At 36.2% G+C, this 27,763-nt stretch overlaps 1 protein-coding gene across 2 annotated transcripts in view; it reads right to left on the bottom strand.

Annotated features, from left to right (window-relative positions):
• Positions 1–27,763, bottom strand: part of STK26 (serine/threonine kinase 26) — a 52,015-nt gene that overhangs the window by 6,571 nt on the left and 17,681 nt on the right. For both annotated transcript variants that reach the window (XM_002763266.8, XM_054250818.2), the window contains exons 3-6: positions 14,289–14,519; positions 5,724–5,780; positions 883–991; positions 639–796 (exon numbers count right to left, since the gene is read on the bottom strand). In XM_002763266.8, coding sequence (XP_002763312.2) covers positions 639–796; positions 883–991; positions 5,724–5,780; positions 14,289–14,519 — 555 coding nt within the window. The remainder of the gene's footprint in view (positions 1–638; positions 797–882; positions 992–5,723; positions 5,781–14,288; positions 14,520–27,763) is intronic.

The raw sequence follows: 27,763 nt of genomic DNA, 5'->3' as shown, positions 1-27,763 counted from the left end.
TGAATAAGCCAGACAAAAATCCCTGCTCTTAATGGGATTACATTCTAGTAACAGAGACAAATCAGTTAATATGGTGCCAGATGGTCCTAAGTTCTGTGAAGAAAATAACAAAGCATAGTAAGAGAATATTGAATCATGGGGCCAAGGGTGTTGGAAATTTACATAGGATGGCTAGGGAAGACTTCCCTGTGTAGGTTATGTTTAAGCAAAGACCTGATTGTGGGAGGAAGGTTATTTCAGACAGAGGGATGGGCAAGTACAAAAGTCCTGAGGCCAAGGTGTACTTGCTATGTTTGAGGAACAACTATGAGGCCACTGTGGATGAAGAATAATCTACAAGAGAGTGGTAGGAGATAAGATTGGAGGGGCACATAATGGCCAGATTGTGTACAGCTTTACATGTCACAGAAAGGACTTAGGATTTTATTCCACATAGGATGAAAAGCCATTGAAGTGAATAGGGTCCAAATATTAGTTAGCAGTGAAGGAGTTTATGATTAAGCAGCAAAATAAGACGTAATTCTAGTCTAAGAAACACTTGCGAAACAAGGAAAAATAAGGCAATGCATTAACTAAGATTGTGTGCCATATACAATGTATTAACAAACCCAAAACAGTTTGTGCAGGTAATACTTTACTTTTGAGTCATAAGCTGACTGTTGAATAACTTCAGGAGCCATCCAAAATGGAGTTCCGACAAAGGTATTTCTTTTAATCTGTGTATCTGTCAGCTGGCCAGCAACTCCAAAGTCAGCAAGTTTAACATCTCCTTGTTCTGAGAGCAAGACATTGGCAGCTAGGAGGAAAAAAAAAAAAAGAAAAAAACTCACTTTGCTCAGAATGCTTCTATTTTTCTCAGGTTCATAGTAGACTTTTGTATACCTTTTATGTCTCGGTGAATTTTCTTTTCTGAATGCAGATAGTCCAGACCTTTTAAAATTTCCTTTAGCATGGTCGCAATCTGGAACTCATCAAATGGACCAGCTCGAAGCTTAAGGGGAAAAACACACACACACACATACACACATGTATAAAAGTTTGGAAATGTAAAATTCAAAATTGGTATCTTTGAAATGAAGGAATCAGTTAGACACATGATGCCATTCTGTTTATTAAATCAATATCTAAACAAGTGAGGAAAAATGTAAAATGTGAAAGAAGAAAGCAAAAGAGTTCAATGGGCTGAACAGGTTTTTTGATGATTCGATTTAATGAAAGATAATACAAGCCCTTTGACCTACATACTAGGCTCCATATTCTGAGGTTCCTGAATATTTACATCAAAGATGAAACAAATTTGCTTACACAATGACAGAACCACTTATTTTTTCTTTAAGTGGAAAAAAAAGAAATCAGTTAAATTATGGCATTTGCTGTGAAAAGGTTACTACATATTGACACAAAACTGATTTTTAGGTCAGACAATCTATAAGATTTCCACAGCAACTATTTGATCATATCAGTCAGTGTTTACTTATTTTAATAATATTTTAAGGAACAGAGCCTTTTTGAGACTCAAATTATAAATTTAGCCAAGAATATAATAATTAAACTATTCAGACTTAGATTGTAAAAAAATTTAAATCATGGAGGGATAATGTTTTTCAAATAAATGTAACACATATCCCTTTATTTCCCCATCCTTGTACCAAAGCCAATAGTTCCAACTGGAATACAAGGAAAGCAATGATTAGGTTTCAGGAGAACCTGTAATGGAATATCTGAAAATCCCTCTTTAAAATAAATGGTTATTTTAAAATTCTGGTACCTCATAAAGCACAAACAGTGGACTGTACAATATTATTACAGGAAAGGGTGGGAATCTAAAGTCAGAGCCGAGGCAGAGTTCTGTTTGCTTCTGGAACGAGGGAAGAGGTGGTGAAAATCAAACATTGCCCACTCTGCCTCACACTGGGAGGGATCCACAGCTCTTTGGCACCTTGTGTATTTCATCTTTCATGAATGCCATATTTATGCTGAATAAAGGGCACTTTCATGTTGAAATTTAACAGCCAAAAATAGAACTCATATTTTGGTCTCACCATCTAATATTAACTGTGGTCTGGGTATATAGTACACTCCACGGATGTCTGTAATTCAATAGGTCCTTTTCCTAGGTAACATTATCTATTTACTTTTAAATCTATCAACTTCCACCCCAAAGTTTGTATTTAAACAGGAGTGATTAGTTTCTAAAGTCTTCTAGAAAGGGTGAAAATGGCGTACTATTTTATTGATGGCTGGCTGTGAACTTCTGAGGTACTACAAAATAACTGAAGGACAAATACCATACCACTTAAGATGGGTAATTAGTATCATCTGATCATAGGACATTAGCAAGGCCAGAGGAGGTATATCCTTGGTTATTTAAGTGATTGGGCAAGATTAATGTATGGCCTACTAGCTATCATCCTGAAGAACATCTAAACATAACATAAATAAGCCAGCATATTATCTATTACAGAAGTTTTTAAAAAATATTTAAGTAAAAACAACAAAAAGGGGATCCTAAAGATTCATGAGTTTATCTGCTATATTTTAGGTTCATGTTAAAATTTAATAAAAGTAAAATCTCAATTAACTGGGTGTTGGAGGAAGATGGGAAGAAAGACTCTGTGGCAAGCAAACTTTTCTCCATTTGAACTTTTCTCCAATGACTGAAGACCTTGCCATGTCGCTAGCAGATAATACCTCTGTCCCAGAGCAGTGTACTTGCCTTGTGTGATTTGCCTCTGTTGTTACGTGAGAATATGCAAAAAGGGACCTTGACTCTTTCAAAGACTGTACATTTGTGGGCTCATGGATCTTCCCCACGCTTCTTTGACTTCCAGCCAGTCCCTAATGCAGTCTGCTATGTTATGCCTTATCTTATGGTTAGCATATTGTTTCTTTTCCCGGGGGCTAATGTTTAATTCTAGTCATCTTCTTATATGCGTTTTTGTTGCAAGGCACGACAATTCTTTTTGGAAAGAAGTGGAGCATAATAAAGTCAATAAAATGATGCCCAATATACTCAAAGTCTGCTCACATACAATAAATCGTTTTTCAAAATGGGAGTGACTTGAGGTAGACACTCTAGAAGGTTGACACAAATGACAAGTTGTGATCTTATGTTATTCCATTAGTTAGGCACCTGGTACCAGTTTAAAGTGAGAAACACTCTCCGCTAAACATCCCTCTTATTTCCTCTTGTTCTTAGTAGCAGAGCCTTCCTCTAAACCTAATCCTGCCTTAGTTTCCCCAAATGATAGCATTTATTTGTATAGGAACATACATTAAAAAGGAATAGCACATTTTCTCATTATTTGCTCTCTCTATAAAGTCTAATTAAATGAGACTTCTAATTAAATCACAGTAATATTGAATTTTAGAGATAGAAACACAAAATTAGAGATTACTGATTCAATTTCTTCATTTGACATGCTAAGAAATTAAGACACAAAGAGGCTAAAGAGTTGCCCAATAATTGCCAGGCAGTCTGTGTTAGCGCTGGGTTTAAGACCTAGGTCTTTTGATTCTTAGCCAATACAGTACTAACAACATTTTTCATTCATTGAAATTGATAGTAATGGCTATTCGTTTTATTAAGTAGAGATCAGAATAGCAGGATGAGATTAAGATATCATAATCATTTAACTTGGAGAGTTCATAAAACTGACTAAACTGCTACTAGGGGACACAGATTAGGGTCGTTAGTTGGGGTTAGGCCAGTGTTCACTGCTTAACATTGCTATCAGCGATACTGCTGAACAGAGTGACCTAGCTTTGCCAATAGTTCCAAAACAGGGAAGAGACATTGTGAGCACCCTGAGGGACCAGATAAGGCAACTGATACATTTGGAAAGGGAGCTTAATATTCAAAAAATGGAAAGAGGATCATGAAACAATTGAGAGGCTTCTTGTAGAGTTCATGAAAAAACTATTGAATAATATGGCTCTGTGACAAGACAAATAGAAATGAGATCATTTAACTTCAAGAGGAGAATGAAGCCTGACTCCGTGCATGAAGGATTATTACACAAAGAAACATCAGTGGTGTTCTCTCACTAGAGAGGAGAGAAAAAAATGAACTCAGGCTTTAAGATATAACAATTAGATGAGACACAAGGAAAAGATTGCCAGATTCAGAACTGATTAAACTGACATGAATTCCTAGAATTAGATGAGGCTCTCCATCAAGTTTAATTACCGTTTCTTTAGAATCATTTAAATATGGTTCTGACTAAAGGAAAGAAAATCTCTTATGGTCATTTCTGTTCACAAAATTATTTGAAACTTTGAGTCACTGGCAGTCAGGGTTAAAGTCATTTAAAAACATTTAATCACTTTCAGTTAGGAAAACTCATCTCCACCTAAAAAAATAAGAATTAAAACATTACTTGATTACTTTAATCAAAACACTTTCTTAGAAACAGCACACATAATTTCACAGGCAGAAGCGTGCAAATAAAAAATCACATAATATTAAAGAGGAAAGGGACTTGGAAATAACTTAGTGCAACTTCTTTGTTTTATAAGACACCCAAGTTCGGGAAGTTTGCGTCTGGTTCACAGGCACAGATTTAGTTGTGCGTAGAGCCAGACCTATAACCTCCAACACCCTAGGCCAGCTTAGTGGTCATTCTACTACACTAAATTGCCTCTCATAAGTCATACTGAATTTTAAATATAGTGTCATATTAATAAAGATTTTTCAGGAAGGGAAAGAAACTCAACATTGATAGGATCACACTAAATTGGGGAACAACCACTGTTTCTCAAAGACATTCTGTCTGTGAACACATCTTCAGTGGGTTGAATTTTCCTGCACACTGAAGGATTTTAACATTCTGATCCTTGACCACTAAAATGACAGGAGCACTTTTAAGTGATGGCAACAACCCAACATGCCATTGCATTTCCAAATGACCAATAGAGAGGCAGAGAGAACTCTGTAAAGACCTGGATCTGCATGCCTACCTTGGTTAGAACCCTAGTACCACTATCTTAGTCAATTCAGGTGCTATAGTAGAAAACCACAGACTGAGTGGTTTAAATGGTATTTATTTCTCATAGTTCTGGAGACTGGGAAATAAGTCCAAGATCAAGGTGCTGGCAGATTTGTGTCTGGTAAAGGCACTCTTCCTGGTTTCCCGAAGGCCTTCTTCTCACTGCACCCTCCCATGGTGGAAAGAAAGCCAGAGAGCTCTCTGGGGTGTCTTTTATAAGGGCACTAATTTTATTCATGAGAACTCCACCTTCATGACTTAATTACATCCCAAAGTCCCCACCTCCTAATACCATCACATTGGGGGTTAGGATTTCCACACATGAATTTTGGGGGGACACAACCATTCAGTTTATAACAATCACGTTTAGTGACAGTTATCTCAACTATTTGTTTTTTAAAAATCTAAAGACAGTTTTTTCAGGGATAAGCTTGCAAAAGTCAAACTTAAAACTGACAGCAATGGACACACACATCCACTTCTAATTTGGGGGACTTTATTTTATTAAGCTATTTGCATTTCTTATATAGTCTTAGAATGCCAGCAACATGCTCAAACCTATAATACATCTGTACCTACATAAGGTAGTGGTCATGAAAAAAGAATTTAATTTGAACATATTAACTAAAGCAACCACTTAACATGCCCAAAAGCCATTGCTCTTCAATTAAAAAAATTAAGGTATGTGCATATGCACACACTTGCATGTGTGTGTAATTATTTTAAAATACTTACAAGATCCAGTGCTGAACCTCCACCCAGGTATTCCATTATTATCCATAATTTAGACTCCTGTAAATCCATGAAACAATTTAATAATTACAAACCTGAGCCAAAATAACATACTAGCAAAAATGTTAAATCTCACCTACTAAAGTACAGATTTTATTTGCATGTTCTCACTTATTTGTGGGAACTACAAATTAAAACAATTGAACCCTTCAAGCTAGAGAATAGAAGGATGGTTACCAGAGGCTGGGAAGGACAGTAGGGAGGGTGAGTTGGGGACGGTTAATGGGTATAAAAAGCAGTTAGAGAAATAATCCAGTATTTGATAGCACAACAGGGTGACTATAGTCAATAATAATTTAATTGCACTTTTAAAAATAACTAGAAAAGTATTATTGGACTGTTTGTAACACAAATAGTAAACGTATCCCAGTGTGATCATTAAACATTGTATGCCTGTATCAAAATAGCTCATGTATCCCATAAATATGTATACCTTCTTTGTAGCCACAAAAAATAAAAATTTTAAAAAGTAATAAAAATAAAGAACACATTCCAAAATGCAGATTTAAAACTGGTTGCTTGGGAACCCAGAATATATTTTTTCCATAGAATATTCCAAATTAAAGTTCTGAGCCTAGACTACCCCCATATCTTTTTGCCTGTGATATAGCTAAACAAATAAAAGTACTGTTTGTTATTGTTGAACTATTAGTAATTTTTATAAAACTCAGAAAAAAACAAGCTTTAAATAATTATCTTGAATGACGATATTGGAAAGACAGTTACATTAAAGAATGAGGAGGTAAATGAGGGCTTGTAGAAATTTTAGGTTTGAGTTTAAGGACAACGGGTATTTTCCCTTATTTGCGTTGTTGGCTTTCATTTGTTTTAATGTACTTCACAACATTTATCAGCTATGGTTAATGGGCTTTTTTGGTACACACATGGAACTCAGAAAGAATACCGTTCATTATACCTCTGATGTAAATGGATAAGAAAAAGGGAGAGTGTAGCTTTAAAAACATATGATTACTCCAGGTGGAATTAACTTCTCTGTGAGCTGAACAAGAGGAAATGGTGCTTCTGGGAGGAATATATGTACACAAATTCTAAAACAGATGTACACACACACACACACACATTATTCAGTTCCATCAGTTAAACACTGGAATAAACCATTAAACCCTTTTTAACTATAGCTTGAAATACAAGGGACACCTCTCTCTCCACACCATTTCATGAGTGGTAGTCTCTGAATTTTTGTGGGACCACAGAGCTGACTGGAAGTAGAATGGTTGGTTTTACTATACTGGCAGCAGCCAAGTAGTAACTGGACTGTGCTTCAAACGTTGATTTTTAAGTAAGATGTTGGGAGTTTTAAAAGCAAGCATTTTCCCATAAAAATAATGCCTAAGTTCCTGGGGTAGTCCTCCCCAAAGATAATTTCACACAAATGTATTCATTCGTAGTATAGAATGAAGAGTAGCATAGAAACTCACTACTATTTATATCTTAACAATATTTCTAGTGGAAAAATATATTCAGTGTTGTGCTTCAACTTGGGATGCCAGAAACACATTTCTCACCTTTACAGCCCCAGCTGCGGGGTGAAGATTCTCAAGCTACTGCCAGTAGCCCTCAAACTCAAAAATCCCTGGGAAGTAATCAGGAGTCCAATTTAAAATTTCCAAGCATCTCCATGAGGATGTGACTTTATCAAGGCAAAGAATGGACTTCAGTGACATGATGATGAGTGCTTAGGGGATGGGAGAAGGTTGAAGAATCAGAGTGGAACTGATGGTGTAGTGTGGAGAATGGGAAGTGGCCTAGGGTTAGGGATCACGAAGGGAGGGCTCAGTTAATTAAAACAAAATGATTCTTTTTTCCAGATGCTGACACCATGTAGAATTTGTAAGAGAAGGAGGAACGGTGTTCCACTACCACTTCCTCCACTAATCTTGACATCTATCCTGTCCTGCCATAGATGGCCAGCTTGCAGTGCAAGCAGAAAGCTGAGAGTCTTGGTTAGCAGTGAAGTATACATTAGGAAATGGAGGAAATAAATTCCCACAATACCGGTGAGGGAAGAGGAGTTCCAGGAAAGGTTCATATAACTTGTATTCGTGTATAAAACTTGCATCCTGAGAACTGGGAATCTGATGTATCTTTATACTTTTCTCAATAGAAGAAAAAAGTGGTTCTTAAAATGGTGGATAGGTTATACATGGTTTCTTTTGCCACAGTTTGCTTCTAACAAGTACTATACTCTATCATATTAATTCAGAGAGCTTCTCATTCACCTGATATTTAAAAGAAAAATCTTATAAAACATGCCTTCCTATTTTGCAGTAGTGTATGAATGAAAGCACCTGTATTCCAAGTTAAAAACAATGCACGCCTTTTTGTTTGTCCTAATTCAAAACAGAAACTTGCCAACTGTCTGTCACTAAGAAGTGTTCATAGAAAGCTTAAAATGTGTCTTTACAAAGTAGTACATACCATTAAGCATTAAAATCATAACTAATCAATTTCTAGATCTGAAATAAGGAATCCTTATTTGTTCTGGAAATCAGTGGTGGTGAGGGTTGCACAACACATCTGTATTCACAGTATTTTAGAAGGCTGAGGTGGGAGGATTATTTGAATCCAGGAGTCTGAGAGCAGCCTGGGTAACATAGTGAGACCTCATCTCTACAAAAAGTACAAATAATTAGCTGGATGTGGTGGCATATGCCTGTAGTCCCAGCTACTCAGGAGGCTGAGGTGGCAGGATCAACTGAATCTGGGAGGTGGAGGCTGCAGTGAGCCGAGATTGCACCATTGTATTCCAGCTTGGGAGACAGAGTGAGACCCTGTCACAAAAAGAGCAAAAAAGAACCAATCAACCAACCAGCCAACCAACCAAAAATCACCCCGGAGCCGTACACTTAAAATGGCAAATTTAGTGTTAAGTATATTTTACCCAATTAGAAAAAAAACCAGCACGTAAGATTTTCTAAAACTGCAAGTGACAGTAGAGATCATTTTGCCAAGAATATGGCTAGAAAATTTACCACCTCTGAGCCATTTTCTTCCAGCTTGGAATGCTGTGTCCCTACCCTCCTCTCACCTCTCAACCCCTACCAAAATCATACTCAAGACTTAGTTGAAACGCTACCTCCCTAGTTTGAGGGTTACTGGACTTGATGTACTCACAGATAAGCAGGTTATTAACATGAGGCAAGTTATAAACACATATCTGGGGCTGAGCAGAGAGGATGAAACGAGAGACATCAATTTAGAAACTGTCAGACCAAAATAGATGAGATTAACCACAATATGCCAAAGAAGAGCAACACACATAGTAGGTACTTAATAAATAAATGTCTATTGCCTTGAATCTAGTATGGGGCTTCTTAGAGGTACATTATATTAAGTTTAAAGCTAATGCTATTTTGAGAAAAGAACATTTTAAGAAGAAACAAACTTTCCATCCTCAATTTTCTTCAAGTTTGGTAAGAGAACGCAAAACAAAAAAAAAAGTTAATGATAAAAGAATATTCCAGAGGCATTGAGCATACATACACTGGCTGTAAGCACATACAGTTTCAGTGAAAAATAATGAGAAGACCACAAAACTGTACAGACAATTCTGAAATATTTTACTTCACTCAATTTTTTTTCCATAAATATTGGTGATGGTAGATGAGAGGCAATATTTCCTTAACATACACAGAAATCTAAAGGCAATTTTCAGCAGCAAATAAAGGCATGATTCAAATTCTATTCAATGCCTGAGTGAGTGTCATTTTAAGATTTACATTAAACTAGAAAAATATTTAAAGATTATAAAAGATTATTCCAATATTATGAGATCAGAAGGGAAGGGTTTGCTTATTTTAGCACTCTTCATAAAGACTAACTTTGTCAAGAAAATCTGCCCAGTGAACTGAAATTAAAGGAAAACACTGTGGTCATACTGATGTGTTTGTCTGGTTTTTAACTTCTGGTTTTAAAAATGAAGTTATACAGTGAGCTCAGTCAAAATGAATACGCAGTACATTTTTTGCATGTCTCACGGAAATCACTACAACTGCATACAGTTTCCAAGAGCATGTAATTTTCTCTCTAATGTAACAACCTTTTCTTCCCGCTTACAGCGAGGTCTTAGTTATGGATGACATCCTCTGTAAGAACAACCCATTTCCTAGCTTGTTCAATTAATTTGACTCACAAAATCGTCCATGTCATCTGAAATGCAACAATGGGCCACAATAAGTATGTAAGTTGACTGATACTAAGTTGACCTAGTACCTGATGCTACTAAGAGGATGTGGCCTCGACTTACTTCGACTACATGAAACAGAATCCTCTTATATTTGATGTGATTTTAGTTTAGAAAAAAAGATACAAACCAACACAGTCATACTATGTTGTAATATAAATGGAAAATAAATGAGTTGGTCAATTTAAGAAAGCGATTTAAATAAATAGTATGAAAATGTTATAAGATTATAGAATATTTTTTCTGTGTATATATACATGTTTTGTAGAGAGACATATGTATATATACACACACATTTATTTACTTTAAATAGATTCAGAACACAAAGAATCAACATAAGGCAGCTGCACATTTCTACAATTTTATCACGAAGCAACATATTCTTCAAAGTAGTGTTTTACATCATAGAGTTTAATTAATGATGGGCGAAGGAGATAAAAATAATTCTATTTTATCTTTAAGAAGCTATCTTGGACAATGGTTTTATAGCACTGGCTGGTCTGAGTACATCTGACAGTAAAAATTTGGGACAAACAAAAATTAGGTTTTAATTATTTAAAGATTAAGTAAACACTGGGTGACTAATACATGTATACTACTGTGCTACTTAGAAAACACCCTATATGAACTCTTAGGAAAATAAGATAGAGCTGTAAATCATTTTCCATGAGAGTATTGAATATGAATAAATAAGGGCTATAAGCAACCAATAAAATGGTCAAAGCATATTAGTATCAATTTCCAATATATTATGGAATAGCCATTTTAAATAGGGATTATTTAATATTTTAAGTCAGCAACCAAAATTAGTGTACTGTCACAGATGCCTAAAGTAGCAACGGTTCAGGTTTGCCCTAGAGTGGGTCTGGAATTACCAGGAGTCAATCCAGGAAGAGTAAACCAGAATGAGCAAATAATACGCGCGGGGCTCACACACACACACTCTCACTCAACAACAAATTTGTGGGGCTGTCTAATGCCAAGGAATTGTATGGGAATTAGGAGGAGAACCTAAAACTACTGAGACTATGTAATCACTTATGAGATCGCTAAAAAGGAACTGATGGGCTTAATTAGCTTTTTAGGAACAAATATGAAAGCAAGATTATCACACAAAGGACCAAATAATTAGGTATGTAGTAAAATACACTAACAGCTAATACTTAGAAGTAAATGCTGAAACTGGATAGAAATTACTAGCATTACCACCTCCTTTTGGAGGCCTTTTCATGCCACTCCTGAAAAGGACAGAAGTGACTACTTATTTGTGCATCATCTATACCTGGGACATACTTTAATCATAAAATCTGCATCATTTCCAGGCAATACTGGACTGTGAGTGCCTTGACAACAGTAGTGAGTCTGTTCATTTTTATATCTTCAGCACCTAAAACAGTGTATAGTGGCTGTTTGGCTGCTTAAAGATTCATTCTATTATAGATTCATTCTACATACATCTAATATTAGAATAAGTCAGGTTTTGTAAACAGTGAAATTTGTGATGAATTTCTATATCAGTATTAACTAATATACAGATAGAGATAGATACAGATAGATCAAGAAAGTGATGAGAAAGTCACCAAGATGGCAGAGGAGATACCAGTTTTCATCACCCCCTCCCTCCACATACACATAAAAAAAGCCAAATGCAGACAGCTATCCACAAACCCAAGTAACCCTGGAAGGATTCAAGGACCCATTTAACAATCTGCAGCAACACAGTGAAACAAAAAAGAAAGAATATCTCTCACTGATGAGATCAGCATACCTGAGAGGCCAGGAGATGTCTAGGAACAAAAAGATGAAAGGTGGAGGCTATTGGTATCACTATACAGTATAAGCCATTTGGTCCCCAGTGGTCTGCTCTGTAGAGGACACTAGCATCTCTTGCTACTGTGGTAGCCAACAGCCATTTCTTCTCAGGAACCCCAGAGAGGGAGACGTGGCTACAGAACCCTCTCATCTCAAGAAGACATTGCTGAGCCACATGGAGGAAGCCACCACTCTCAAAACTGGTGCAGGCTCCTGACCTCTGAGTCATGGCTGTTCCATGAGTGCCCACACTCCAGACCCAGATTCTGTGTCTTTGCTGAGCTCAACCATATCTCAGACACTGCAGTCACTGCCACAGTGAGCTAGCTCATACCCCAGTGCCCCAGAAACAAGGATTCTCTGAGTGTGCCTATGCTCAAGACACCCACATAGCCAACACTGAAAGCTAGGCTGTATTCTGGACTCCAGTCCAGCTAAGTGGTTGCACTGAGCTCAGACAATGACACCAATTCTGCCATAGCTAGCTCGCATCCCAGGCTCTGGAGCCAAGGTCACTCTGAGCATGCCTCTGCTCCAGACACCAACTCAGGTACTACAAAGAGCTAGGACTCACCCCACCCTCACTGCCACTATAGCTCTGTACAGCGGTAGAGGGTATTTGTACCCAGGAAATTGGTACCACTACTGGCTTAAGCCTCAGAGCATGTCCCTCCAGACATGCTTATGCTTGAAGCCTTAGCTCTGGCCACTCCATGGGCATCACTCATTAGACACTAGTACCACCTCAAGTGGGCCCACAAGCCAGACCCAATGCCAAAAGGGATCTAGTCAGCCATGATTTCTCTAGTGGAAGAAAAAGAGATTGGGAGGACCCTAGCAGCTCTCGCCACCAAAGACCTCAAGCAACCCTCACCACTGTTGTAGACACCCAAGGTATTGACCACTGAGGATCCCTGCAATCTTCATTAACACTAATCTCAATTGACAGAGCTGCACACAGACTATGCTCTTATGCCCTCATTGGGACCAGAACCACTGCAACCCACCCAACTATCGGTCTCATACTGTCCTACAGAGGAAGAAGGTCTTTTCATATTGAAACCTGTAATGTCTGGAAGAGGCAATTGCTCTATCAATTGCAGAGACATCAACCTAAGGCAATAATAAAAACGAAAAACCAAGGAGACATCTCACCACCAAAAGAACACAACAGTTTCCCAGGAGTTGACTCCAAATAAATGTAGATTCATAAACTGCCTGACAAAGAATTTAAAATAATTGTATCAAGGAAGCTCAGAAAACTTCAAGAAAATACAAAGAAACAAGTGAAATCAGGAAAACAAAAAATGAACAAAATGATAAATTTAACAAGGAGATTAAATCATTTTAAAAACTCAGAAATTTTAGAGCTGAAAAATATAATGAATGAAATGAAACAACGCAGTAACGTATCAATAGCAGAACTGATCAAACAGAAGAAAGAATCTGTAAACTCAAAGACAGGTTATTTGGAAAAGGTATAGATGGATATCCAAAGTTTTATTTGGTCAGCAGAGCATAAAATACTATCATTAATTTTTATGCAGGCCAACAGCTTAATTAGTTATAGATATACTGTTTTTGGCCTATGGATCAACCAGTATCAACAAACACTTCCCTCCTTTTAAACCCTGAAAGGCAAAGATGTAGCATAGCCTTCATTTGAAAAATACGAGGATAAACAATTTTAATTTTAAAATGATTTTAACTCTAAACTAAGCTAGAGTTTGTGGGGCCTTTTTTTCAGCTATTTATTGTTCACATTTCAACAGACATGAATCCTGACTTCTAACTTTGGAACTCAAGAACATTGGGTTTTATCAACGAGCTTTCTGCTATATAGTAGCATCTCCGTCTGCTGGAACATTAGGTGTCTGCTAATCCCATGATCCTGGAACCAGTGAAAATCCAAATTTTGTTTAGAAGGGGAGGCAGATGTTATTCCACTTAATTCCATTTTAACAAATATTTATCATGTGCTTAAAATGTGCCAAGCCCTGTGCTATGTGATGTAAGTACCAGGACTGGATAAGCTAAACTCCCTGCCATGAAGGAGCTGACAACCCGATGGGAGAGAGAAATGCATAAATAACCACCATAACTCAATGAAATAAGTGACATACTTACATATTCCATCAATTCTGAGGTTGAGACAGACAAGACCATTGAGAATAATGTCTGGAAACCCAGGGGGATAGCTCTTTCCTGACAAAGGATATGTCTCCAGAACCAGATGCATTTCTGTTCCTCCATCAAATCAAAAGTTGAGGTGTGGAAAAGGAGTGCAGGTGAATACTGGGATGCATTCAGGATACAGCTGCTAAATCTAACAATGGTTTATTTGGCAGTATAAATGGAGCTGGACTCTGCCTAGAGGCCATAGATTGCCAAATCCTAATTTAAGACATTGCCTTTCAAAAAAACAGAAAAAAAAAAAAAAAAACTTCAAATGAAAATACCTTATGACTTAAATACTACAACACACACATTACCTTTAAATATGACCCATAGTATTTTGTTACATATGAGCTGTCACACTGACTCAAAACAGTTATTTCTTGCTGAATGTCTTCTATTTCATCTTCGGCTTCCTCAAGGTCTATGATTTTAATAGCAACCACTTGCTGGGTACGGTTATCAATTCCTTTGAAAACTTCTCCAAATGAGCCTTTCCCAATGCGCTCTAATTTTGTGAACAGTTCTTCTGGATCAGCTATGTTATTCTAAGGGGAGTGGGGAGAGAGAGAGAGAAAGAATACAAATGTTTTGAATCAAATTTTTGTAATGAAGGAAAATAAATCACATAAGACAATAACACATTTTTGTAAAAGCATACAAACTCCTTTAACTCTCCATATGTGCTTTGTTAGAACAATTATAATCCCAAACAGGCAGCTAGTCCATATTCTAGTGAGTCACACACACTAACTGAGTTTAGCTGATCCTGCTACCACAGTCTCACACAGCAAATACAGCTGGTGCCTGTCAAAAGATCAGGTACTTTTTAGAATAAAGCCACTGATTATACACAGTTTACACATTAATGGAAATGTACCAATAGTGGGAGAGCATCTAACCTAAGCTAAGGTGAACTGTTTAAGTTTCTAACATTCTGCCAATATTACCTTTTGACTCTCCTCTCTCTCCAACTCAGATATCCCAATTATCTTAGCTACACTACCAAATCACCATCTAAATAACACAGACCACAGAAGACTCCAGGCTTTAGAGGTCTTTGTTTTTCTTTAGTTGGAATCCTACCTATATGTAATGTTATAATCAATGGCTGAACTAAGATTCTATACCTTTGTAATAATTGATAGTACTAATGAGAACATAGTAATACACTGAACTTTCACAACTCATCTCACAGTGAAGATCCAGAATAATTTAACACCTTCACTACAATAAAATCTGTAATAAGCATAGGCTTTTAAGGTTAACAAATGTATAGTCATGACTTAGATTTATAAATTCACTATCATTTCCTGATTCAGAAATATTCTGTATCTTATACAATTTTGATTTAAAATTTTACCCCAAGACAAACTTTGTATACTTACTTAAAATCACATTGCTGAAAATATACTGCTGATCAAGTAGAAACTCAAGATTGCCAACCCTGCCAAAAGCACATTATTAAGTGCTTTATTAATCAAAAACTTTGAGTTCCTTCAAAATATAGGAGGATTTTATCTAGTTTTGGTGAGCTATCTATGTCTATTTGTCAACTGTACCTTGAATAGCTGTTCATTTACTACAGTTTTACCTAGTTTCACTTCATCATCAATTTCGGAAGACAATTATGGAGATAGTATGTCCCTTTTATCTCCCTTTATTAGACAAAGAGGCCATTGAAAATATTGTTTTTCTCTTACCAAGTTCTTTGCACCATGATCACCAAATGGACACACTACTACTCCAGTAAACCGCTTCCTTTTGAGGTAACTCACAAACTCATGACTGCTTTTAAAGAATTTCACCAAGTTCTCTTTTTACACAGCCTAAAAAACAGTTTGTACATAACCTGTTTACCTTATAAGCTTCCCCATTCTCTCTTATTGGATTTTTTCCCATTTCTAAAAGTTGTACTTTCCATGTAGAAGTCTCTGAGACTGCAAGCTACTTGTATATCCCCACCCACTTCCAGTACGCACATGGAACAAACACACCTTGAGCTTTCCATCTGGGCTTTTTAAAATAATTTAGGCTTCCAGTAGGATGCAAATGCATTTTTAATGCTCATATATTGTTATAGTACCTTCTCAAAAACTTGAGTGCCATCATTATTGATTTCCTTGGTGTCCTCTTTTACCAAGACATTGCATTTCATGGTGACTACTAATACAGAGCGGCTAACCCACAGTTACCTCTTCCTACTTTTGGTGATGGTTCTTGGCTTTACAATACCTTGTGGAAAAAAATACTCACCATATAGCTTGGTGATGGGTTCTCCTCCTTATAACTTCCTTTGGAACAACAGTCTTTCCCTTTTCCTGATACAGCTATAAAGCAATTCTAAAATTTGGAAATGTACCATTGATTTGAAGATACATAGGATATATCTTCTGATAAGACACTCTGGGAAGTTTATGTATTTATTAACTTTGTACCAAGAATCTTCTGTTGTTAAGGAAAAAAATGAAATCCTAATCTTCCTAATTAGTGTTTTAAAAGGATTTGATTGAAACAACCAACCCCAGGGAGGATACAGCTGTTCTTTGCTTCCTACAATAAATGGGTTCTTGCAAATATGTAAATCAAGTTTTAAAACCGGGTCACATTTTGCATTTTAAAGAAGCACTGAAGTAAACCCTAATCTATGGATACAGTTTAAGATTTTAAATTGAGGGATAGCAAGTTAGACACAGAAAATGAGAAAGATCCACCATTTACACAAGGTTTGCACTTCCTACTCTTTTATTTTGGGTCTAACACTGCTCCTACAAAACACCAACTTTCAGAGTGGAGGGAATCATGAAAACAAGATTTCACTAATAGAACCGCACTTACTTATCTAAGGGATAGAGACCCTTGCCCCATTTACCAATCCTGAATCCCTGATAGATAATACCAAAGTTCTAATCCCCCTTCATCATTTTAAACCAAAGTATCCTAAGTCTTTATTAAGACAGGTTTCCTTCCTGCTTTTAGCACAAGGGCAAAGATCAAGTAAATAAATAGCAAACATCCCAAGTAATACAATTAAAAGCCACCTAAATAAAGAATCTAGTTTGCTTAACCATTCCCATCATTCTTTGAAGCCTCTAAGAAAAGACAGCTCCCTTTCCATCCAAATCAAATATTCTTTTAAGAATACTGAAATTTCTAAATCCTCCTTGCTTATACTGCAAAATCCAATTTGTTACTCTATCTGCACTCGTATTGCCTTCTCAAAGCTGCCCCCAAAAGGAGCTCTATCGTCTGTAGCATCACATAGGAGGAACTGCTAAATTAAACTCACATTGACTTATTAATGGTAGACCATTTCCACATGCCATACCAAAACAGGGCTGCAAAGATGAAAACCTCACAGATCCACCTCCTCTAGACAATCAGATTCTTCCTTGGCCCTGCTTTAGCTGTTATTTAACTTAAATTTGCACTCTTCAGCTATAACTACACTGTTACAAACTTAAGTCTAATTCAGAAGTTATCATTACCACTAAAACAACAATAACAACAACTATTTAGTATGGAAATACTTGGAAGAAGTCCAAAAGGAAATAATGCTAGGTGAACATCTTGCTTGTCTCCTGTGGAACGTCAGGAGCAGATAGAAGAAGGCTTCTTGGATACTTAAACCACAGAAACAGAGAGCTGGAAGAATGCTTCTTACAAGTTCTCTAAGTGCTCTCTAAGCCTGGCTATACATTCAAACTACCTATATCACTTTGAAAATGTGGGTACCTAGGCCTTACCCCAAAACTACTGATTCAGCTTATCTGAGATTGGGGCCTTGCAACCAATACTTCTGAAAAAGCACCCCAAATGATTTCTGTGTAGTCATTTGGAAACAAGTCTCCACATCAGCACTTGGGAACCACTAAGCAGATGGATGTGAAATTTGTATCCTTGATTACAGGGAACCCATTATCCTTATTTTTTACAGGCAAGCATATGGGTCTCATCTAATTCTGTACACTAAAAGTGAACAACTTGGAGATTAAAGTAAAACCAAGAGGACTTCGGCATTTACTACGCATACCTATATTTTAAAAATCAAGTCTGCAACGCTTCTTCTAAGGACATGTCTCTAAAATTAGCACTGATGACCCTTGAACAACACAGATTTGAGCTGTACAGGTTCACTTACACATGAAAGTTTTTTCAACCAAGCACAGATCAAAGATACAGTATTTCAGAATGTGAAACCCAGGTACATGAAGGCTGCTTTTTACATATGTGGGTTCTGCAGGGCTGACTGCATGACTTGAGTATGCACAGACTTTGGTATACACAGGAGAAGAAGGTATCCTGGAACCTTGAGGGATGACTCAAGACTAGAAGCATAATGTTTGCCGAAACACATGCAACATATCCCATACTCTTTATGCACGTATTCTTAAATATATTTTGTACCCAATATAGTCTATGTATCATTGATAGGGCATAAGGGGTTAAGATGTGATTGATGACAGAGTTTTGAGGATAACAGCCAACACTGATGAAGGATAAATGTTTACATCTAGTTAGTAGAAAATGGGTCAACTTGTGGAGGGGGACATTAAGAATTGGTGGCCAGGAGAAACAAGAAAATTTAAGACAGACTTAGAATTAGTCTTGGAGTTCTTGCAGAATGGGGACCTGGAGAGCAAAATGTGGTAAAGAACTAAGGTAAAGAATCTAGTTCTTTGAATTTGAGCTACCTCGCTAAGACCCCCAGTAAGACTCTGAGACTGATGGTGAAAACATAACAGATGTAAGGAAGAGGAGGCAGATATCTCACAGGATTTGACCAGGAAGTGTTCAACTTGGCTATCCTAAAAGAACCTTCCAGAACTAAGAACCAAGCTAAGGTTAAATTGCGTTTTGCACTTGCCTTCCTACCATAATAAAGTCCATACTACGAATGCTCTCAGCTATAAAATAATTTTTTGCACTTTACAGATTGGCCTGTGTATAGGCCTATCGGTGACTCACTGATGAGGAGGAATGTTACAGGAAATAATCAGCAAAGAATGTGCTAATGGTATCAAGGCTTTAAAGAAGATTTTTTACTTCCTTGAAATCCTCAAGTGGGAAAACTAGGAGTGACTTGCAGTAAACACAAAGTACTCTGACGATCAGAGAGGGCAACGACAAACCTCAGCCTAACGATGTACTAAACTAGAGATATACTTAGTTAGCTACCTGATTAAATTGATCAAATCAGTTCTCCCAGGGTAGAGATGAAATGCTTTTCTGGATTACCATGTCTATATAGTCTCCTGCCATCTAACAAGCAGAATGCACATAAATAAAAGTCATTCTTTAGTTGGTTTTGAGCCTCAAATTAAATTACTATTCTATTATGATAGCCTGCGTTAAGATTTTTCACTTGCCCTTATGAACATTGCCTAAAATATTTGCTGAATGTTTCCGAATCAAAGTGTCATCAAAAAAAAAAAAAAAAAAAGGAGATTTAGGCCAGGTGTGGTGGCTAATGCCTATAATCCCAGGACTTTGGGAGACTGAGACAGGTGGATAGTTTGATCCCAGTTGAGTCTGAGACAAGCCTGGTGAAACCATCTCTCTACTAAAAAAAACAGAAACAAAAACAAAAAATTAGTCGTGCGTGGTGGCACATGCCTGTAGTCCCAGATACTCAAGAGGCTGAGGTGGGAGGATCACCTGAACCCAGGAGCTTGAGGCTACAGTGAGCCATGTTCGCACCACAGCACTCCAGCCTGGGCAACACAGTGAGAACCTTTCTCAAAACAAAAAACGAAAACAGAATTTTGAAGTCAACAGTTTTAGAACTCTTACCAATGCTGAGTTGAAGAAAAAAGGGCACTATCTTTTTTAAGTGCCAGATATAATCCAAATACAATTGATTGTTCTCTTAATCACAGGCTTTTAGAAATGGAAGGAAATGTATATCGGTCACTCAATTCAACTCTTTAATATCACCATCAACAGCAAGCATTTATTGTATACTCATTGGGCCCTAGGCTAGGATCACTAACCAGCAGCTATGTAATTTAAGGCCATTTAAGTTAAAATGACAGTAAGTCTTAGAGAAGTTAAGAAGAGTTACAGAGTCTTGAAATAAAAGAATTAGATAATCTTTGAGATGAACAGGAACTTAGCAAACATCTTGTCAAGAATCTATCTTTACAGGGAGGAAACTATAGCCTGGAGAGGTTACAAATGGTTCAAAGACGGCTGGGTGCGGTGGCTCACACTTGGAATCCCAGCCCTTTGGGAGAATGAGGCAGGCCGACCATGAGGTCAGGAGATCAAGTCTATTTTGGATAACACAGTGAAACCCGTCTCTATCAAAAATACAAAAAAAATTTTTTTTCAAAGATATATGGCAGTTAACTAGTGGCAAAGCCCAAATTTGATCCCAGATCTCCTGACTGCTATGTCTAAGGTTCTTTCACTACATCTTGGATTTATTTATAATTTAAACTATACTCCCTTTTGCTATAAAACCAAAATTATTTTCCATTGTAAAGAGATCACACAATTGTCCAGTGTCTACTCTGTAATATCCCAATGCTTAAAGAATTTAAAAAATTTAAACTTAAAAGAATTGAAAGAACTTAAAATAGGACTTTTCTATTTTTCAACTGATATAATTTTTTATTAATATTTTAAAATTGACCAAATTTTATGTATTTCTCATATACAACAAGAGGTTTTGAAATAGTATATACATTGTAGAATGACTAAATCTAGCTAATTAACATATCATTACATGCTATATTTATCTTTGTGGTGAGAACACTTAACATCCATTCTGTTAGCATTTTTCAAGAATACAATATATTATTATTAATTATATCACCATGTTGTATATATAGTAATCTTTTGAACCTATTCCTATCTAAAATTTTGTATCCTTTTCCCAATCATTTGCAACAACATGGACAAGCCTGCAAGGCAGTATGCTAAGTAAAACAAGCTAGGCACAGAAAGACAAGTACTGCATGATCTTGCTTACATGTGGAATCTAAAAAACTTGACCTCATACAACTAGAGTAGAATGGCTACCAGGGGCAGACTGTGGTGGTTGGGGGTTGGTGCGATAGATGTTGGTAGAAATGATACAATTTTTTATAATTGTTAAACCACTATGCAATTTATTGGCCCCTATAGGTATACACAACTACCAAATATTTCATATTAGTTTTTTTAAAAAATGATCTGTAAGTAATCTTGACTTTCTGGCATTTCTCAGCCTATTTTTTTCCATGTCAATAACTAGACTAGAATGGGCTCGCCTCTAGAGTGTCGGAGGTAAAGCAGTGGTGCTATTCCATATCATGATTTCCATAGGATCCAATGTCAAGAAGCCAACAGCTCCAATTCCACCTTTATCAGTGATTTGTTGTAGACTTCAGTAACCCTTAATATTAAGGTTTCTAGTTCTGGTCATTGAAAAAACCCACAAATTGATGAAATTGTCCAGGAATAAAAAATAATATTTAGCATCAATTGTTAATTTTATGCTAGGTTTATGCAGGCCTAGAATTGTTTAAATGACCATGTATGCTCAGATTACTTTAATAATTAGAAGGATAAAATAAACTCCCTACAAACTTTTCTCAACCTTTGAAGAATGTGATGTTAGCAGAGTAATTCCTCACTTTGCACAACTTTGGGTTCATATTACAAGTTATCAGATAAAATTTTATGGAATTCTTAAGAGATCTCTGTGATTTATATTTCTGAAGTAAAACACTTAGCTTCACTCTATTTTGCATATGACAGAATAAGAACTAAGATAAAAATTAAGTATGTCTGTATATGTTTCAAATTAAACATGAAGAATTTGGCTTGAGGTTAAATTTCCTTATGTGGACAGTCATTTAAGTTTGCATTTTCATATTTATAAGGGCTCAAAACATTTTAACTAACTATACAATGAAAATGTTCTTACATATTTTTATGGTGTACTCACATTTTTACATCTTTCTCAAAGGTTATTATAATTTGCCTTTGCAACATAAAGTAGCACTGAAATTCCCAGATTTTACATGCAGATACATGAGATACATCAAATGTAGAAGGATATATCGTTACATCAACCCTGGGCTTCCTTGTGGTCATCAGACAGCATTTTATCAATTCACAGTTGACTCCTTGTCTTTACCCACCCACTTAAAAGGCAGTTTGGAGATTAATGAGGCAGCAGCACTCCAACCTTGGTCTCAATGGTGAAGCATAACGCTAAAGGTCTCACACAATATTATTTTATACTATTAAGGCAACTGTTTAAACTTTCAGCAATTTTGTGCATAGTAACAAGAAAAATGTGTTCATAAGGCAGAAATAAAATTAAATGTATAAGTACTTTTTCATCTCTTTTATCATTACTTTTAAATGTATCTCATTAGCAAAAATACTTAGAATGGAGATATTTTAGTAAAGGATAACTTCATTAAAATTATTACAAAAGATTTTGACATACGGTATGAATAACATAGCAGTTTGAGGAGTTTCTCCTAATTAATAATTTTGAGTCTACTTCGTCTTTAAGAACAAAAGAATAATTGATAACATTCCTTCATTCTAATTCCTCCTACTCATGAGAGGATAAGAGAAGAGCTTCCTCTGCCTCCTAACTTGCATTCCTCTTTATACCAGCTTATATCAGCGGAAAAGAACAAGGAAGCAAGCAGGATACATTCTGGGATGTGAAGAATGCTGTTCTTTACATGTTTGTAAGACAGTTCATTTTACAATGAGGTAAAAGAGAATGAGACATTTCCTTGATTCTATTGTCACTTAACCACATATCACATTTTTCCAAAGAAAAATGAAATATAGAGTGAGAATAAATTTAATAAATTCCCTTATCTTAAAAATACTCGAGCAAGAACCAAAGTCATAATAGGCAGCACTTTCATTAGCTCCATTTCCCAAATATGGAGGCCTTCACATTCCTGTTATTTTTTAATTAAAAGTAGAAATGTCTGATTATTTTGTTCAGCCAGGTAAATCATCTTTGGATATAAGCCCTTTTAAACGAAAAGTAGTAACTATTTTTTTTTTTTTACTGACTTTCTGGGATCTGAAGTTCCCTTAATTATATTCATGGGTAAAGGGAAGAAAACATCCTGCAAACAATCACATTCTTCTCTCAATAAACCAAAAGTCAAAGCTATTATCACAACAAATGCTGGATGCAAATTCCATTGCATCATTTAGCTCATTCCTCTCTGACCTGATAGCCATTCCAAAGGAAAAAAGGAGGTCTGGTTTCTCATAAGTACTACAGAGGTAAAGAGAGCGGAAAGGTCAGGAAAAATTGTCTTAATTTCACTTAACTTGAAAATTGCAAGAAATCAGCAATTATTAAATGTCAGTTTCACCATCTATATAATGAGGGAGAGAGGTAGAGTCAATCTTTAAATCCCTTACTGTTCTGAAGCTGTGTGAATCTGTGAAGCATTAGAAGCCAAGTCCCTTTGTTCCCCTTCCTTGATCACTAGCAATCACCAACCCTAGTTTTGAAACAAGGTAATGGATTCATTGGTACTGGCCATGTGGCCAACCCTGTAGCAACATACAATAGCTCAAATGAAAAGTTGATACCACTCCATTGTTCCAGCAAGAAATTCAAAATCACTAGTAGACTGTATTCATGCCCAACACTATAATACTGTAATGAAGTGGGCCTAAACGCCAAGAACAGAAAGAGCAGAATGAGTCATTGTCCAGAATGATTTCTCGTCCTTCACACTGGCCATGTCCCATTATATACGAGTGGCTGCCCTGGAGGAAGTCAAGGGAAACCATACGTTCAGCTCATACAGGACCTAAAGTTCTATTTGCCTTTCTCTCCTTTAATTGTGAAGTAAATTCACTCAGAACTTAAACTAGTACTCAGAAAGTAACACATACGTGTGCGTGTGTGTGTGTATACACATTTCTCTCTAGATGTTACAGAGATCTATATGTGTGTGTGTGTGTGTGTGTATATATATATATATATATATAGAGAGAGAGAGAGAGAATTTGAAAAAAAAAAATATATATATATATATATATATGGAGAGATAACTTGAACATCCAGTGAAACTAAGTGTCCAAAGGGAAAATTCCAGGGATATCTTAACATATTCAAGCCCAATGCTTCAGCAGGTAGTATCTTAGACATACAAACTTAAATACAATGATCCACTAGGAAATGACTCTATTTTAAAATTTTTGAGCCTTTGACTCATGCCGTTTTCTGCGTATACAGTACCTTGCTTCTCCTTCTCCATCTCTGAAAATTGCAGCATCTTTAATTAGAAACAAAACAAAACAAGCCTTCCATCCCCCAGGGGAACCTGATTAACCAAACAATCCATTGTTTCATCTTCTGCCCTCCCACAGGCCTTTACTTGTGTCTCCATTAGAGCACACGTGTTACTATGTTTGCATTCTCTTTCATTGCCATGACTTTCTATTTTCAACAGTAGGCGTATTAAGGATAGGGCTCTGCCTTACTTAGTGGCAGCGATGCTCACAGTATCCAATACGGCCCTTTATACACTGTGGCCCTTGGATGTTTGCAGGGTATTTACCTGGGGGCACTCCTAAAATGAAATCTTTGGCATGTGATTACCTTTTCATTTGCAATTTGACTTCTGATTTTTGGCAAAAGGGAGCTTATATTCAATAAACTGACAAACGTTAACACAGGTATGAAATTCTAAGTCAATTCCTATTCTCATGTGAGTAACATAATAAAAACTTTCCAAAGACATAACGGAGATTTTCTTTTCTCAACTGGAGAAAGCTCTCTGGGTTGCAGAACAGCAATTCTTGAAAGAATATGTAGCTATACTCAAAGAGTAGTTGGTATTAGCCACACACACAAGGATGCATATCAGTGGTATATATAAATCTGATTCTAGAAGCACATCTGCAATCACCATTAACCAGAACCACATGATTACTGTGTCCTGGCGCATCCAGGATGATTTCAAACTCTAATGCAAAGATTAGAGGTCTTGAAGAGCCACAGTTTGCATACCACTCTGCTGTGAATTTCTTTTAATTTCATTGCACTAAATACATATAGAAATACACAATTCAACCAGGCATCAGGCTTAACCATGAGCATTAATGTTAAAATTACAGGGATTATTACTGACTAGACAGGAGGTTACATAAATATGGCCTGGGATTGATAACAAGCTCTAACTATAAAATATTCATTTGGAAAGGGGGAAAAGGCCATACAATGAAAGAAAGACAAAGACTCTGTTAATATATAAATGATAAAACAGGTATCCTAATTTATTCAGGCCATTATTTAATCAAACCCACATAGGGCACTTTGAAGTGATAGACGCTGAGAGCCTCATTTTATGCTATCCATATTAGAGGCAAAATAAAAGGATGTCATTCTAGTACTTTCAGAAATAAATGCCTTTGGTTAGAATCTAAGGCAGCAGTTCCTTATAGCAAATATCGAACTATCACGGGTAATGTTATGGTGAATCTTTAGCACACTTATTAAAATGCATTGGATTAAAACAAAATTGATTTGTTCACTGCCTATCTTTCTTCTAGATGCGGAACTCCAATTAAAATCAATAGGTTTGAAGCTTGTAAGCACAGCACTAAATTATTAACACCACGAGTTCTTTTAGAAAATTAACACTGATTGAAAAAGTGGAATTTTACATAGACTTACCTTTTCATTCTTAATGAGAAAGTGGCTGCAGAATAATTTCCCTCCAACATTTTCCTTCTTAATCAAATCTATATTCTGAACGAATTTAATCAAACAGTATTTATTAAGAGTTACCCAATGGAATTGTAGATCTAGGGAAAATTATCTCTCGGGTCCTGCTGGCTTTAACATTTTATGATCAAAAGAAAATGATACTGATGGCATGATGGCATCAATAGCAAATTATTTTAATCTTGGCAAAAAGAGAGGAAGTTATTGAATAAAAGAATGGTCTCTAATTTTTCAGTAATCACCTTTAAATTTCCCCAAAGTGAAAAATATCATCAAAGTGTGTGTTTATGTGTGTATATATGTGTACAAGGTTAAACAAACGCTTATTGTTAGTTTTTATTACCCTATCTAATTCTTTAAAGATTTGGAACAGTGCATTAGTAAATAAGAATACATTTAAAATGGTAAGTGTGCATGTGTGTATGTGAAATAGTTGTACCTGAAAACCTAAGAAGAACTATTGCAAATGAGAATAAAAGCTCTGCACTGTGCACCACGATACAGTCAATATATATGAGAAAGTGGCTTACATTAACCATACAGGGCTGAGATTTCAGCAATCTCATTGACAATTTTATTATTGCTATTCCCTTTCCATTGCACAGGGAGTACCATTCATTTTGGGGAAAAGGCACTAAATATTGTCATATTTTCACTTTCCCAAATAATTCCAGATTAGAAGACTCTTCTACTTGTGGATTAATCTCCTCTTGAAGGTTCCCTAATTTTTTTGAACTAAAATTACTGAAACCTATCTCCATCTCATCCCGTTGTCCCCATTGTCATAGCAATTGTAAATATTCTAATTCCTATCTCCAGAGGTACAAATTCACCTGTTTTTACACTCATTGATCTGTGCTGACACTGCTGAAATTACTAAAGCACAAATGAAATGTTTGACAAATTAAATGTTCAAATAAAGAAGAAAATGCTACTGAAATTGAGATATCTACTAATGAGCTGAGTATTTTAACAAATATTTCAAACATGAAGCAATTTCCATGTTCTCCACACAAAAATATGACTAAGATAATTTTGCTAATACAAATACAAAGCATAGTAGCTGAAATTTACAGTCTTTGTCTATTTAGCAATCAATTTAACAAAACTGTAATTCTCCAACTGGGATAATCAACATCTAGTACTAAATCTGAATACATGTAAAAAGCTAATCATTTTCCTTAAAAAAAATGCTATGTAATTTGTTTAGGAACTTTAAAAAGCAGTCAGATTTTAGAACCAGAAGTCACCCTTATAAAATACTTGGATTTTTATTTTATAGTGAGTGATTTGTAGCTGGGGGTGGAGTAGGGAAGGCAATGACAAATAAGTAACCTCAGGATGGAGATAAATGACAAAGTTCTTTAATTAGATCCTAAATTGCCATAGCCAAAATCAGCGTGATGAGCAATTCTAAGTAATTAAAATGCTTTGAACAGTGCCTACCCAAAAAGACCAGTGATCTGCAACTTGAGGTGGCTTGGACCTTATCATCTGACAACCCCAACCAGAGAAAAAGTACCACTCATCAAACAAATCCTCACTGCTCTTCCCAAAAGTACTCATAAAACATTTTGGACAACACTACCTTAGAATTCCCTTTGTTCTTTCTTGCCTTGGCTAATTGAATTTCTCCCCTTTCTTTCTCTTCTTGACCCCCAGTCTGAAAGCCAGCTCAGCTATCAAGCACTGCCTTTCCTGATCATCTCAGCAAGCCTGGCTTGACTCATCTTTTCTCAGAATTTCTAGTCAGGCTAGTAGGGAGCCGCTGAAAGCTTTCAGCAGATGAGTAAAAAAATAAAGGTTATGTTTTAGGTAACTGCATCCTGTCTATACACAGCCTCGAGTCTACTTAATGACAAAAGAATGGCGTGACAAGAGAAGGGATGATGTCTGATATTTTCCAGAAAAAAAAAAAAAAACACTGATAGAACTTCGTGATTAACTGAATATGGGGATGAAGGAAATCAGCAGCAAATTGCAAATAATGCCTGATGGTCATTTTCTTTCCCTTGATAATTCTGTAACATACAATACATTTTTATGGTGGATAGCACCTCCCCTACTAAATCA

This window comes from Callithrix jacchus, chromosome X, assembly GCF_049354715.1.
Source record: "Callithrix jacchus isolate 240 chromosome X, calJac240_pri, whole genome shotgun sequence".
Taxonomy (NCBI): domain Eukaryota; kingdom Metazoa; phylum Chordata; class Mammalia; order Primates; family Cebidae; genus Callithrix; species Callithrix jacchus.
This window is presented reverse-complemented; position numbering and strand designations above follow the sequence as displayed.